General features: G+C 45.5%; 2 protein-coding genes across 2 annotated transcripts; one reads left to right on the top strand and one right to left on the bottom strand.

Annotated features, from left to right (window-relative positions):
* Positions 1-4,530: 4,530 nt before the first annotated feature.
* Positions 4,531-9,714, bottom strand: LOC133886595 (splicing factor U2af large subunit B-like). Its single transcript, XM_062326301.1, has 11 exons — positions 9,588-9,714; positions 8,340-8,578; positions 8,042-8,146; positions 7,589-7,662; positions 6,500-6,573; positions 6,339-6,380; positions 6,209-6,268; positions 5,504-6,124; positions 5,252-5,387; positions 4,938-5,005; positions 4,531-4,835 (listed from the first exon to the last, which is right to left on the bottom strand). Exons 1-11 carry the CDS (start codon positions 9,639-9,641, stop codon positions 4,698-4,700), a joined length of 1,611 nt encoding a protein of 536 aa, XP_062182285.1. The 5' UTR covers positions 9,642-9,714; the 3' UTR covers positions 4,531-4,697.
* Positions 9,715-10,232: 518 nt separating this feature from the next.
* On the top strand, positions 10,233-13,604 carry LOC133887276 (pentatricopeptide repeat-containing protein At3g24000, mitochondrial). The gene has a single exon (XM_062327216.1). The coding sequence runs from the start codon at positions 10,699-10,701 to the stop codon at positions 13,468-13,470; it is 2,772 nt and encodes a 923-aa protein (XP_062183200.1). The 5' UTR covers positions 10,233-10,698; the 3' UTR covers positions 13,471-13,604.
* The last annotated feature ends 1,631 nt before the right edge of the window (positions 13,605-15,235 follow it).

Below are 15,235 nucleotides of genomic sequence, written 5' to 3'. Positions count from 1 at the left end.
AAAACATAGGAAGGAAGAGTGCATGTGGCATCATCGTGAATCTTGCATCGAGACAAAGTTAAGTCATGAACACGCCACGGTTGTTCGATAGATGAAAAAAAATATATGAAAGAATATGTCCTCGATGGTAGGTAGGAGTATATTAAAAGAGAAAGACATTTTAGAAATAATCTAGAAAACTTAGGGATTAAGGAACCTAGGCACTATTACATTATGTACATCTAAAATTATATAACTAACACGTTGAAGATAATCATCAAATGTGGTGTAAATCTCACAGTAGCAGGAGGTATAATCCGACATTTGTCAGTAAATGTCTATATTTCTATTACCTTGTGTTATGTTAAATATAATATTTGAAAGAACACGTTGAAGGTAGTCATTAAGTTAAGATGACAAAATATAGATCTCACAGTAATGATGGCTAATCTGCAAATATACAGCAGATGTCATAGTTTCAGTACATTGTGTTTCACAAATATTAAATTGAGGTAATCACTTAATTTGATTTTGTATTTTAATTCTACTTGAATTAGGTACGTTTGGGCATAAGAGCTCTTTGAGCTTAATTAAAGTTAATTAGTATGTAATTTTGCAAGAAAATGATCTCATTTGCAAAAAAATAACACGGTCATAAATAAAATAGCATGTTATAGAGATTGCATGAAGCAAACACATTGAATATTACATAATATTCCAGAAAAACAATGTTTGGAATGCTAAATTACAACAGTAAACAGTACTAGATATAATTACAGTAAACTTAAGGGTCTAAATATGACAAGTACTAATACACGTACTGGTAGTGGATCATCTTGCAATTTGTTAGAAACCCCAGGGGTTTGAAAAATGGCATGTGGCTTCAATTGATGGCGATGGCACGAGGGGGCTAAGCACCTTGCCTTTGGGCCCATGCGATCAGGGACGGGGAGGCACAGGTCAGGCAACCTAGGCCTAGGCCTTCGAGGCCTTTCAACCGGCCCAGGCGGAAGCGAGCACTGCGGCAATAAAAGGGGCGGGTTGATGACGAGGGTTAGGGTTTCCATGTCCCGGTCGCCGCACCTATGCTCCTCTACGCTGTCGCACCACCACGCCTACTCTGCTGTTGCGCTATTGCACTGCTCAGCGCTGCGTGTACTCCTCATCGTCGGAGGAGAGGTAGCTGGAGCCACCGACATTGGAGGCCCCACTTCTGAAGCCCACAGCCGACGGAGACCAAGATCCCGGGTGGAGGCCAGGGCGCCGATTCACCGTTACGGTTGCAAAACAACGGAGGAGGCGGGTCGATGTAGAAGGCAGAGTCGACGATGCGACCGCCATGGAGGTCATTGAGGTCCTCTCGTCGAGGGAGGGGGTTGCTGTTGCTATGGCCTGCACTGAGCGAAGGGGAAAACCCATCTGAGGCCGCGACGGCATTGACTGAGTCTGTGGCTACGGCGACAAAGTAGGAGTCTGTGGCTACAGCGAGTAGCCATGGCGCCCATAGTCGGGTCAAGTGCCGTCGGCGGCGAAACGTCACTGATTGCCGAAGTGGCATGGCCGGAGGCGGGTGTGCCGCTGCTAATGCAGCACACCACTGTGAAGGCAAGTTAGCCAAGGCAGCTCAGCCCAAGCGTCGTCGGGGCGACATGTGCAGGTGTCAGCTAGGGCAACTCTGAGGCGATGTCAATGAGAACGTCAACTTCCAGGGGCGACAAGTTGGGCATGCTCACGGTCGGTGAGTACATGAATGACGCGAAGCCATGGATGGGACAGAAGTCGTAGGCACGTGAAGGGGTGAGGTCGCCGACGTCAATCGAGGGCAAAGTTAGAGACGGGTGGCTCGAGCCGACACGATGCCTGTCAACCGGAGGGCGATGAGACGGGCGCATGCCTCGACAAACCATGTCCATGGGAGTGGCGGCCATGGTGGCCGCAATCCAGAGCATGGTGGCGTCGCTAGGCACCGCCGGGATTGAAGCGAGGACCACAGCGACGACGTGTGAAGTTAGGGAGACGACCGCATTCCTAGTGCAAGACATGAAGAAGAGTAGTGGCAATCAAAGATAAGTTCATTATTGCCATCTCTCACCTCTGATCTTCTTCTTCTTCTTCTATTCTCGATCACTTAGGTGTCTGTTTAGGAAACACCCCTCCCGAACAAACATCTAATAAATAGGCATATGCAATCGCTTGGTCAGTTGCTCGGCAATTGTCTGACTTGGATCACTGATTTCTAACAGGAACCATGCCAAGAGATAGGAGACGAATAGGTACCCCACCTGTGGCAAATTTTTTTAGTCTATTTAATACTAATATTTTAATAACAGCACGTGGGGATCTAAAATTTCAGGAAGTAGTCCCTTTTGTCACGCCAAGAGCTTTGGCGTGACTCCCGACTTAGTCACGCCAAGCAGCCTGGTGTGACCGAGGTGCCACGCTGGCGGTCGCCCGACGCCGTGACACACGACGTGCTGACGTGGCAGACCTTTGTCGCACCAGGCGGGCTGGCACGACTCCGGTCACGCCACCCGCTTTGGCGTGACACAGCGCCATACAGGGAGGCACCCTGGCCCTTCTCTCCCCACCAGCCCTTCTTCCTCCTCACCCAAGCGCAACCAGCACAGACGCCAAACTCACCGCCGACGCCCCCTCCCTCCAATCTCCGCCGATTTCGGGCCCAATTCGAAGGGGATTTGAGGGGGAAGTGTTCTAGGAAGGTAGCTCCTCTAATCCCTCCAATTATTTTTGTTGTTTTTGGTTTACATTGTTAGTTCTTAGGTAGTTAGGGTTTAGACTATGATTTTGTTGATCTATGAAATTTGTACGTTTCGATCTAGATCGGAGCTCATATATCGTGCTATGTATGTATAATAATGTATATATATTGTGTGAAATTTGTTGCATGCAATTGTTTGAGTGTAGGAAATTGAAATACATATAGTTACACTTAATGTATATGAGCAATGCATATTCTTGTGTGTATACAAGTATTTTTGAATTGTTGAAATGAATTTGAATCATATTAAAATGTATAATGTGTAGAATTTGTATTCGTGCAGTTTTACGGTATGACTTCCAATTTATGGCGTAAGCAAAAGTGGGCACTTATCGATAAGAAGTATCCCGATGTCTGTTGCAAAGGTGCCCCCGTTCCCCCCGCCCTCCCCGTCCTGACGTGTGACTGTGGTAAGGCTGCCGTGGTTCTTCAATCGCTACACGAAGATATTGCTAGTCGTGCTTACTACATGTGCCCGGATTATCGTGTGAGTATATATTTGTTATGGGTTAGGGTAGAAGCATATGGCATTACTTTTGTTGACTTGACGTTTTAATAATTTGTGGGAGTAGGAGATGTGATACTTCTTCCAATGGATTGATGGGCCTGAGATGTATGACCTGAGGATTCTAAAGGTGAAACGATTTAGTCAATATCCGAAGCCATATGACAAGTTTGTTCGTTGGGTTCCTCCACCAAATCCGCCAAAACTGACGGATAAAGAGAAGTGGGAATTGAGGAATACACGTGTTGCGGATCCTCCGTTGTGCAACTACGGAAAGCGAAACGTACTTTGTGAACCTTCTGGGAGATCCCCTTACTTCCGCTGCGAAGGGATAACGAGGGCAAAAGTTGGACATGATTGCTTGTTACGCCACGGCACCCCCTGTATGGTGCTGTCACGCCAAAGCGAGTGGTGTGACTGAAGTCGCGCCAGCCCGCCTGGCACGACAGGTCTGCCACGTCGACACGCCGCATGTCACGACGTCGGACGACCACCAGCGTGGCACCTCGGTCACGCCAGGCTGCTTGGCGTGACTAAGTCGGGAGTCACGCCAAAGCTCTTGACGTGACAAAAGAGACTACTTATTGAAATTTTAGATCCCCACATGCTAGTTGATTTTGTGCGGCCCACAAAAAAGATAACCAGGGTATTCTGGCCTTCCTGCATATGGCCCACGGGCAAAATTGAGTGAGCTGTCTTGCCACATCACAGCTCAGGCGGGGAGGAGGATGGGCTAGGCTAACATAGGCTAAGAGGGGTGCAGTTGAAGGTGGTTTCAGAGCTGCGGAGGCAAACACAACCCGACCCCGAATCCGATTAGGGCCCTAATGGCCCTGTGACTCTGTGAGGTGTCCCCCCCCCCCCCCCCAAACCCACCTGTCGAGTCTAAAACCCAAAAGGACCCGACCCGACAGTGGAAACAGCCATCCTAGGCATGGCATACATGGACGATTACTATTTTCTATATTATTTTTTTCCTCAACCTTTTACCTCTAGAAGAATTAACGCGTAGCCTATGAAGAAACCTGCAACTAGTGTATACAAATAAAGATAATAATAGATATACCTTGTCAATGTAGGCTGCCCAGAAAGTAGCAATGGCGCGGTCATAAGGATCGGCCTTTAGGATGGGTAGGGCAGGGCTGAAATCGACGTACTGCACAATGACATATGGGCACCTTCCCCTTGCTGTACACAGGGTTGGAGCTGTGGAGGACCTGGCTTAACAAGAAATTCAAAGGAAACAAGAATAGGGAAACCAGAAACAAAAGAAGCGAAGAACCCAAGCTCATCATTCATCAAGACGAATCATAACTGCCTGCTGGCTCCACATTAATCCAGGGCTAACAAGACGGTTTCAGCTTAGGAGGATAAATCCGCTCATCGTTGCTGGCAAAAAGACAAATGTTATTGGTAGGTAGAAAGGGATAGCATTTATCCATCGTATTCCTCATTGGCAAACTTGTCCTCGGGATAGCAGACCGCAACCACTGGGTTCCCACCAAATTTCCTTCCATGCAATGCTGCCTTTGCTTTGGCGGCGCCGTCGATGTCTGCATATTCCAGGAACACCTGCAACGGAGAACTAATGCATCAGAAATAATTCAATAGAATACAAATGCATCACAGAGTTTGAACCTCACAAGTTGTACAAGCGTACAACACAAGGCTCACCTTTCCAACTCCTGCGACTGGCTGTCCACTGGGGTCAGGACGTGGGATCACAACTTTCACCAAATTACCTGAGGATAGAAAGTTTTTTTGTGATTACCGACTAAACAACATAACAAATGAGTAAGCATGCCTTGGAGAATCAACTAACAGAAATAAATAAAACTACAGGCGTCTGAAATGGCATGTTTAGAGACTTGTGACAAAGACAAGCAGAAAATGGAGGCAAAAATGAGACCTGGTTCAGCAGGTGATTAAAAGTCTAATCTACAGAACCAAAAAAAGAGGATATATAGTGATGAGAAGTTGATGCATACCGTATTTGCCTGCTTCTAGCCTCATGTCTTCCATAATGTCCTCGTACTCTTCATCATCATTCAATTCATCTGCACTTACCACCTGGGTGAGGCAAACAACCTTCGTAGGGAGCGCTCCAACTTGATACACAAGTTTCTGAATAAAAAGCATATCTCAGGGACAGGACCCAAGAACAATGGCACACATACAACCTAATCGGCATAACAGAATAAATAGTTGCCGTGGATGACAATTAAATAGTTAGTCCATACCTGTAACTGCACCTGTTGCTGTGCCTGCAATAGGATACTTTCCTGCTCTGGTCTGGGCTGCGATGCTCCCTGGTTTGCTCGTCTGACAGTAAGGGTTTTGTCTCCCATCTTGATACCATTTAGAGCAGCACAGGCAATGTCAGTGACACTAAGGTCCTGGTAGACACAGAATGCATAGCCCTTTGAGTTACCGGTTTCCCTATCCTTCACAAGATCAAATCCTCGAAGAGGTCCAAAGGATTCAAGCAACTCCCGAACTTGAGCTTCTGTGAAGTAATAGGGAAGGCCGCCCACAAAAATACGATCTGGACCTTCTAAGCCTCCAGCAGATCCTGGAGTTAGGCCAACAGCAGCAAGATTCAGATTGGGGCTTGGCTGGCTTGGGCCCAGGGCAGCTGCCAGGGAAGGGTTATAGTCGGTTGGCCTTCTAACCTTCACTGGAGCCCCTTCAAACAAAATGCCATCCAGGGCCATTGCATTGCTTGCTTCCTCAACAGATCTCATTTCCACAAAAGCAAATTTCTTGTCATGGTTTATGTAGACATTAAGAACAGCATCACCTGGACCAGCAGTATTTCCTCCAATAGCAGCCATGACTTGATTAAAGTATATTGCAACTGACTGCAGAAAAGAAAACCAATTTAACCAACAGTTGCACATTATATGCATAAGAGTTGTAAATTAACTGATTTCAAGTATATGGACCTGTTCGTTGGCACTTGGAGGAAGGCCACCGACATAAACACGCCGAGCATGACGAGTAGCCTGAGAGGAAAAGATGTTGGCACATTGTTTATCAATACCTGCAGCCAATTATTAACGAAAGAAGTCATACCTGTTGCGTCATTGCTTGTGGCTGCATGACAAGGGGATTGAACTGATTCAAACAAATGAATACGGTTAGAAAGCAACAAACAGTCCAGTCCAGACATAAATACAAAAAAAAAATGCAAAGGTTCTTTCAATATTAAAGGCATTAAAGAAAGGAATAATCACCTGTCCACCAACACCAACACCAAAAGGGAGCATGTTCGGAAACATGCCAGGAATAGAAGAGCCCGGTAACTGACCTGCAATATATCAATAAATTTCTAGTGGGAGGCATAATCAATTAGCAACTAAGGTATTGCTCCTCAAAAACTGCCATCACTCCGGATATGAAATAGATCCAGATCCAGCTATGCAGTATTCCATGTCAAAGAACAAATAACATATGTGCAAAGACAGATGTAATAATCATGAAGCTAGCAATCATAGTACTCGTTAGTTGAAGATGAAATCAGGACGATATCGAACCAGAGCACCGATTCCTCCTCGTACATTAAAGCTACAGTAGGCAGCTCATTCCATTGGCAGCAGTGGGGCAAGTGACCCAAGATTGCCTTCTTACCATACACGGTTGCCTTCTTACCATACACATACACAGAAAAGACAAACAACAAAAGAACAAAAGCAGAAAATTTTGCTCAGTTTTCAGTTATTAAGTAATGATAAAATGAAAACTTAACTTATTTGTACCAGAAGACATTATCACACATACAAGAGCATCTCCAGTACATGCTTAAGGGGCCTCCAGTACATGCTTAAGGGGCGCTTATAGAGAGAAAGCAATCACTTGTCGGTAATTTCTCTAAAGGTATTCCTTCAGCACAAGTGTCTCTCCAAGCATCTCATATGCAGTTGTATACTGCAAGTCTACAACAAATAATCCCTTTTTACTATCTCCTTGTTCTTTCACCTTATAGGTGGACAGTTTTAGGTGGATCCCACTAAGCATCTTTTAACACTTCCATATTGGAGTTAGGGGTGCAAGCGGTGTTTGGAGATATGGCACCTCCAAGAACATGCCCATCAGACATTGCAAAACTTTATGGTGTCCAACATTATTTAGTATTCACCAATACTAAGTTAAAAAATTAGTACTGGACTGGTGATATGCTAGGAACTTATAGTGATGGCAATTGTTGCAACAACAGTATAGCATTGTGTTGGAAATGAATGGTTGGTAAGTCACAACTACAAATAAACTAGACAAAACTGCAAAGATGAAAATATAAATATTTAACTGAGTTGATGAGAGCATACTAGGGGTTGGAATAACAGGGAATGTAGAAGCCATGGCTTGCAGGGGTGGCGCATCAAATCCACTAACTCGCTTGCTGCTTCAACACAATGGGTATCAGTGACTAGTGTGAAACTGAAGTATAAAATGGAAAATTGAATACCACATGAGATAAGTGATTATATTTAACAAAGGGATAGATGGCATCTCTTAATTAAAGCAATTAGCCATACTTATTCAAAAATGCATATGGATCAAATAATTTTTCAAAGCAATAAGGGTCCATACAAAAACGCAGAAAAAATAAATAAACATAACATACGTCAAAAAAAAATATCAATTTGCCTTTTCAGAATAGGAACTCTCGTTAACATGGGCAACTTCAACATGGTAATAATCATGAGGGGGGAGGGGATTAATGTCTATCGTATCTGAATACGTAAATAATGGATTATTCAGGACCTTTGCTTTCATACCTTCTTGAACGAGAGCGAGACCTAGATCTGCGATCCCTGCCCCTTGAACGAGACTGTGAGTGAGAACGATGCCTCCGAGGCTCATCTCTTTCACGGTCTCTTCTCCTGTTTGTTGTTACGTACACCAGAAATCAAAACTTGATACATAATATAATGCATGTGAGTCTCTCACTAACAATCTGGCATGTCCAGAAACATAATTGAATAACTTGTGATGTATCCACTATCCAGTACCACAAGAACCAAGTTGCAAACAGCACTGTTTCTGTAGTGTAATAATGCATGTAAACAGACATACCTTTCAGAATCGCGGCCTCTGTGATGATCATGAACATCAGGACGGTCCCTGTGTTCCTTTCTTTCACGGTGATGCCTACTGTGGCGATCCCGATCCCTATCTCTGTCCCGATCCCTGTCCCTATCCCGATCCTTGTCTCTTCCTCGATCTCTGTCACGGTCCCTGCGACGATCCCTATCTTTGTCTTTTTCTCTATCCTTGGATTTTGACAACCCATCATCACGTGGATGTGTGTCGCCCTAGAGATAGGAGTACAGGACAGTATTAGGTTGAGTTTACTGACACAGAAACAAGACAAGCAAAAAGAAAAGTAGATTTTCCTGAATAATAAGAGCATAAATCCACGAAAAAACATGCAAAACACCCCCAGTAAATCTGACTTATGAGCAATCAAAGAGGAAAGGCTTGTGGTCAGTACTTCCATGCACATAAGTTTTTGGCACCATCAAGTAACTCGGACAGGTGCATCAAGTGTGCAGGTGAACGGTTAAGAAACCATAGGTTCACATTTCAGCATATAATAAAGTTGCACTTCCTCATTCAATTTTGAGTTTCAAAGTTCAAAGTACCTTTATGAATTCATGTGTTGCATCGTACAATTTTGACACATTAAAAACTACAGATGGAATGTATTTACACAAAGAAAACACTAATAACATAATCAGCACATCCCAAGTCATAAAAGGAGGCTAATCAAAACCTGCTATTCAACCATTGCTTTGGATCTGTCAACACCACTGAGAGCCCTGCGTTCTCCATAAGCTCCACAACACACAGTATCACTGTAACCAAATCCGGTGACCCCATCTATCTATCCCAAACTAAACAGACACAAATTTCCTCTCAGCAATTCCACTCTTGCTCCACTAGGCGATCACCATATCCACAAAGCAAAACCAAAAACAAAACCATCCCCGGTTGCTCAGTCCTCTCAACAGGTCGGCGAACGAATCTACCACAGGAGGCGAAAGCTACCAAAAGCAGCCACTCGCACCGCAGTAAAGATCGAAACCGACGAATCCGGAGGAATTCCCCCAAGCGACTCTAGGCTACACGACCCGACCAGGCCCACCGTGTCCTCACCACTCGAATACATGGAACCGTGGAGCCTCGCCACCGAATCGCCCCCCGCTCAAAGCCCACATCTAACCCTAAAAACCCAACAGCAGGGCTTGAGGCGTCAGTACGGGTAGATCGAAGCCGGGCGCAGAGAAATCTGGAAAAGCTTAGGGTTGCCCCATGGCTCACCTCGATGCGGTCCGCATCTCCGCCGCCGACGCCGGCGCTGGGGTCGTCAGCCATGTCGCGTCGCTGGAGGGGGCGCTTGGGGTCGGAGGGTTTGGGGCTTTCTTTCGGCTTCGTCGCGAGCTCTTCTCTTCTCTTTTCTCGCATTTTGAGGGTTTTTGTAAGGAACCTGATGAGGCCCAAATGTTGATGGGCCTAAACGGGCCTACTTGCAGTAGGCTTCTTTTTTATTTTTGTATTTCCTAAATCCAAAGATTACAAATATATACGTCTGTTTTCAAACATTGCAAATATATACTCTGTCCAGAGAAAAAAATTAGCAAAATTCGATAATTTCGGTCTAGAATGAAATTGGTCCATCTCTTGAGCTGAGTTTACTCTCTCTCTACCTTATTTACGCTTATACAAAGTGTCGAAGGAGGTACTAGTGGTCCAGTGAGTCTGCGAGTGGTGTGGACTACGTGACACTATAGCTTGTGGGTCGTCCGACCGTGGGATGAGTGGGTGGATGACCTCAGATTTCAATGACACCACGGGTATGAAATAGAACCAAACCCGACTCGGATCGGTCCACTAACCCGATGAGTTCGTGGGACAGTTTTTACCTCGAATCCATTCTCGTTAGAACTGAAAACCGTAGGACCCGACCCGACTCGACTTAGTCCATTGCCACCCATGGTACTGGCTGTTGTTTCTTCTTCCAGCTTGGTCCCCAGAAAAGAACAAAGAAAAAAACGCCAAACTGGCCAAGTACTACTGCCACCGCTACGCCACCACGCGGCCACGGCCACGGCCACGGCCACGGTCACGCCTCGCCGCGCGCCGCCTCTCCACCGCCGCCGAGCCATGCCCCCTCGACCCGCCGCCACCTCCCTCGCCCCCGCGCGCTTCCGCCCACCCGCTCGCGGGCCACCCGCACCCCGCGGTCGCGCAGTTCCCGCAGACCGGCTTCTCCCACCTCGCCGACCACCCGCTCATCGCCCGCGCCGTCCATGCGGTCGTCATCCGCCGCGCGCTCCCGCTCGGTGCGTTCCACTGCAACACCCTCCTCGCCTTCTACTTCCGCCGCGCCCGCGCCCGCGCCCCCACGGCGGCGCTCCACCTGTTCGACGCGATGCCGCACCGGACCGCGTCTTCATGGTACACGGCCGTCTCGGGATGCGTGCGCTGCGGCTTCGATGGAAGGGCCTTCGGCCTGCTGCGGGACATGCGGGATCGCGATGTTCCGCTCAGCGGCTTCGCGCTCGCCAGCCTCGTCACGGCGGGCGAGCGCTGGGGCTGGGAGGAGGGCGCGGCCTGCGGCGCTGCCATCCACGCGCTCACACACAGGGCCGGCCTCATGGGGAACGTTTACATCGGGACGGCGCTCCTGCACCTGTACGGGTCCCGTGGGCTCGTGTCGGATGCGCAGAGGCTGTTCTGGGAAATGCCGGAGCGGAACGTCGTGTCTTGGACGGCACTGATGGTGGCATTGTCGTCGAACAGTTACTTGGAAGATGCACTGCAAGCTTATTGTCGGATGAGGAGAGAAGGTGTTACCTGCAATGCGAATGCGTTCGCCACAGTGGTCAGCTTGTGTGGTTCCCTCCAGGATGAGGCAGCCGGGATTCAGGTCACTGCCCATGTCATGGTCTCTGGCCTCCAGGCGCATGTCTCTGTGGCAAATTCTCTGATCACCATGTTTGGGAACCTCGGGAGGGTGCGAGACGCAGAGAGGCTCTTTGATCGAATGGAGGAGCGTGACACCATATCGTGGAATGCGATGATATCGATGTACTCACATGAAGGAGTCTGCAGCAAATGCTTTCTGATACTTTCAGACATGCGTCATGGTGGAATAAGGCCTGATGTGACAACTCTGTGCAGCTTGATATCTGTCTGTGCCTCATTAGATCATGTCGCCTACGGAAGTGGGATTCATTCTCTGTGTCTCAGGAGTGGCCTGCTTTCTTCTATTCCTGTTATCAATGCTCTGGTTAACATGTATTCTTCTGCTGGTAAATTGGATGATGCCGAGTTTCTGTTCTGGAACATGAGCAGAAGGGATATAATATCATGGAACACTATGATTTCATCTTACATGCAGAATGATAACTCGATCGATGCATTGAAGACATTGGGTCAGTTACTTCAAACTGATGAAGGTCCACCAAACCACATGACATTTTCCAGTGCTTTAGGAGCATGTAAAAGTCCTGGAGCCTTGATGGATGGCAGAATGCTTCATGCCATCATATTGCAACGAAGTCTTCACAGCAACCTACTGGTTGGTAATTCTCTCCTCACAATGTACAGTAAATGCAATTCGATGGAAGACGCCGAGAGAGTATTTCAGTCAATGCCCACTTGTGATGTTGTTAGTTACAATGTTCTTATTGGGGGCTACGCAGCGCTTGAGGATGGTACGAGGGCAATGCATGTGTTTTCTTGGATGAGGGATGCCGGGATAAAGTCAAATTATATAACAATGATAAATATACAGGGATCTTTTAAATCTTTAGATGATTTGCGTATCTATGGAATGCCCCTACATGCTTACATGACACAGACTGGATTATTATCAGATGAGTACATTACTAACTCACTGATCACAATGTATGCAACCTGTGGTGATTTAGAATCTAGCACTGATATATTCCTTCGAATCATCAGAAAAAGTACCATTTCCTGGAATGCCATGATAGCTGCTAATGGACAGCATGGCCATGGAGAGGAAGCTCTAAAGCTCTTTATGGATATGCAGCATGCTGGAAACAAACTTGATCGTGTTTGTCTAGCTGAATGTTTGTCATCCAGTGCAAGCCTGGCATCATTAGAAGAAGGCATGCAGCTACATGGTCTGGGTGTGAAATGTGGTCTGGATTCAGATAGTCATGTTGTTAATGCTGCAATGGATATGTATGGGAAATGTGGAAAGATGGATGATATGTTGAAAATGCTTCCAGATCCTGCCAGTCGACCTACGCAATGCTGGAATACATTGATATCAGGTTATGCAAGATATGGTTATTTCAAGGAAGCTGAGGATACGTTCAAGCACATGGTCTCAATGGGGCGAAAGCCAGACTATGTAACATTTGTTGCTCTTCTCTCGGCTTGTAGTCATGCTGGTCTAGTAGACAAGGGTATTGATTACTATAAATCTATGGCTTCTACATTTGGTGTGTCCCCTGGAATAAAACATTGTGTTTGCATAGTGGATCTCCTCGGTCGTTTAGGGCGATTTACTGAGGCAGAGAAATTTATTGAAGAAATGCCAGTCTTGCCAAATGATCTAATATGGAGGAGTTTGCTGTCTTCTAGTAGAACTCACAAAAATCTGGATATTGGGAGGAAAGCAGCCAAGAATCTTCTTGAATTGGATCCATTTGATGACTCAGCTTATGTTCTTTTGTCAAACTTGTATGCTACAAATGCAAGATGGGTAGATGTTGACAAATTAAGAAGTCACATGAAGACCATCAAGTTAAACAAAAGACCTGCCTGCAGCTGGCTTAAGCTGAAGAATGAGGTGAGCACCTTTGGTATAGGTGACCATAGTCATGTGCATGCTGAAAAGATCTACGCGAAGTTAGATGAAATCTTGCTAAAGCTCAGGGAAGTAGGTTATATCGCTGATACGTCATCTGCACTGCATGATACGGATGAGGAGCAAAAAGAGCAAAACCTTTGGAACCACAGCGAGAAGCTTGCATTGGCATATGGGCTTATCGTTGTTCCAGAAGGATCTACAATAAGGATATTCAAGAACCTTAGGGTCTGTGCAGACTGCCATTTGGTATTTAAGCTGGCTAGCATGGTTTTTCGTAGGGAACTTGTTCTTAGAGATCCTTATAGGTTCCACCAATTCAAAGGCGGATCATGCTCTTGTTCAGATTTTTGGTGAGTTAGACATATGCAAATGGCAGTTGATTCAATGTTTAAGATTGTACATGCCAATACAGGACTCCCTCCTGTAAATCACACATATGAAAATCGATGGAGCTGGATATTGAACTCGAACATCCCTTTGTGTGTGAACATACTAATTATCATCCATTGCACATGTGAGTAGCCTCTTTTATGCTTTCTAAAGACATATGGATGATTTTCAGTAACAATGTTTGTCTTTGTACGGTACAATTTTCACATTGAACCATTAAGTTATTAGTCCGTTGATTAAACTGATGGTGAAAACTATGCGACACAATGTAACTGTGTTAAATATATAATTTATACCATGAAATCCAGGAAAAGATCGTGAATATGAGATGTAACTGGCGTGTACCTCTGAAATTTACAGAGAAAATGCTATCAGTTGAGGACAATTCTTGATGGAGATGTACATATCAGTTGAGCATTTGGTAAGCAAAAAAGAGCTTCAAAAAAAGTAAAAAAGTGCATGAATTTTTTTAGTGAGTTTTTGCACTAGAAAAACGAGTTTTAGGAGCCTCTTTAGGGTTAGGGTTTAGGAGCCTGAGTGCATTTATTTATCTCTGAGTTTTTTGGAATGAATGCCAGTGATGTTACGGACAATCTCATGTTCTATGATTGACTCTCATGAGGTCAGTGACAAAGACAACAATGGGATTTATGCCAGTCATAGCATCCTTCGAGCACATCTATGCATGCATCGCTGATGGATAGTGCTGCCGCACTGACTCATACTTGTGTCCACGTCTGAGTTTGGCTGGCATCCTTCAATGCCTTACAGCCTCAGGAAGTGTTTCTAACACAAATACGCTTGTACCTTTGAAGGGGTCGGCAACAAGCTACAGGAGTGTCTTGCAGCATTTGTACACAAGTGTGTGTCACCTCCAGATGGCAAAAGCTACATATCAATGTGGGAGGATGAGTAATAGCTGATGTTCATGTGTGTGTGGCAAGGTAATCAAACTTCTTTGTTGCAGCTGAGATTAATAATTTTGTCAAGCAAGTATTGAGAATTGGTTAGTTTGACCCTGTGAGGTATGTGAGATGCAACCAATGGTTTACTTATTTAACTGTTATCACCCTCCTGTTGCTTTCATGGGTTTGCATCACATTCACTGTCACCAGAAATGTTAAATTCGTTATATGTTCGATTGGATTTGGATAGACTGAATTGGGGGAGATGACCACTTTAGCAATACGTGCAACACATTGCATGTGAGACATAAAGGGTATGGAGCCTGGCTTCAAATTTGTTCTCAAGGATGTCTCTGAACCCTATTATTCACATATCCTATTATTTGCACCTTTTGTGCTGTCTGTTGCATTGTGTGCTAGTAGATTAGCTGAAATGAATGGAAGATCAATCATTGGTGTTAACCAAGGAAACATTGTTTAGATCTCAACTGCATTTTGTTGCAATTGAAGTGAGGCAGTTTCAGAGCTAGTGCGTTTAACGAAGAAATGATGCAGAATGCTTCTCTGTGACTGAACCATTGTTTCCAAGCTAGCCTTCTCCTTGCATCACAGGTCTTGACTAAGTTCTACTGTTCCTTGTACACTTAACACTCGCTGTTAGCTAATCAGGACAGTCATCCTTCAGATTAACAAGGTTCTGCTAATGATACTCCGCTAAGCCAACATTTGTGAGTATGAGCTGACTACAATTGCAATGAAATCTAACATCCGTTCAGATTTTGTAGTATCAGTTGAGCTTAATCTTTCCTTTTTGTTGAGATTAC

Source organism: Phragmites australis, chromosome 12, assembly GCF_958298935.1.
Source record: "Phragmites australis chromosome 12, lpPhrAust1.1, whole genome shotgun sequence".
Lineage (NCBI taxonomy): Eukaryota > Viridiplantae > Streptophyta > Magnoliopsida > Poales > Poaceae > Phragmites > Phragmites australis.
This window is presented reverse-complemented; position numbering and strand designations above follow the sequence as displayed.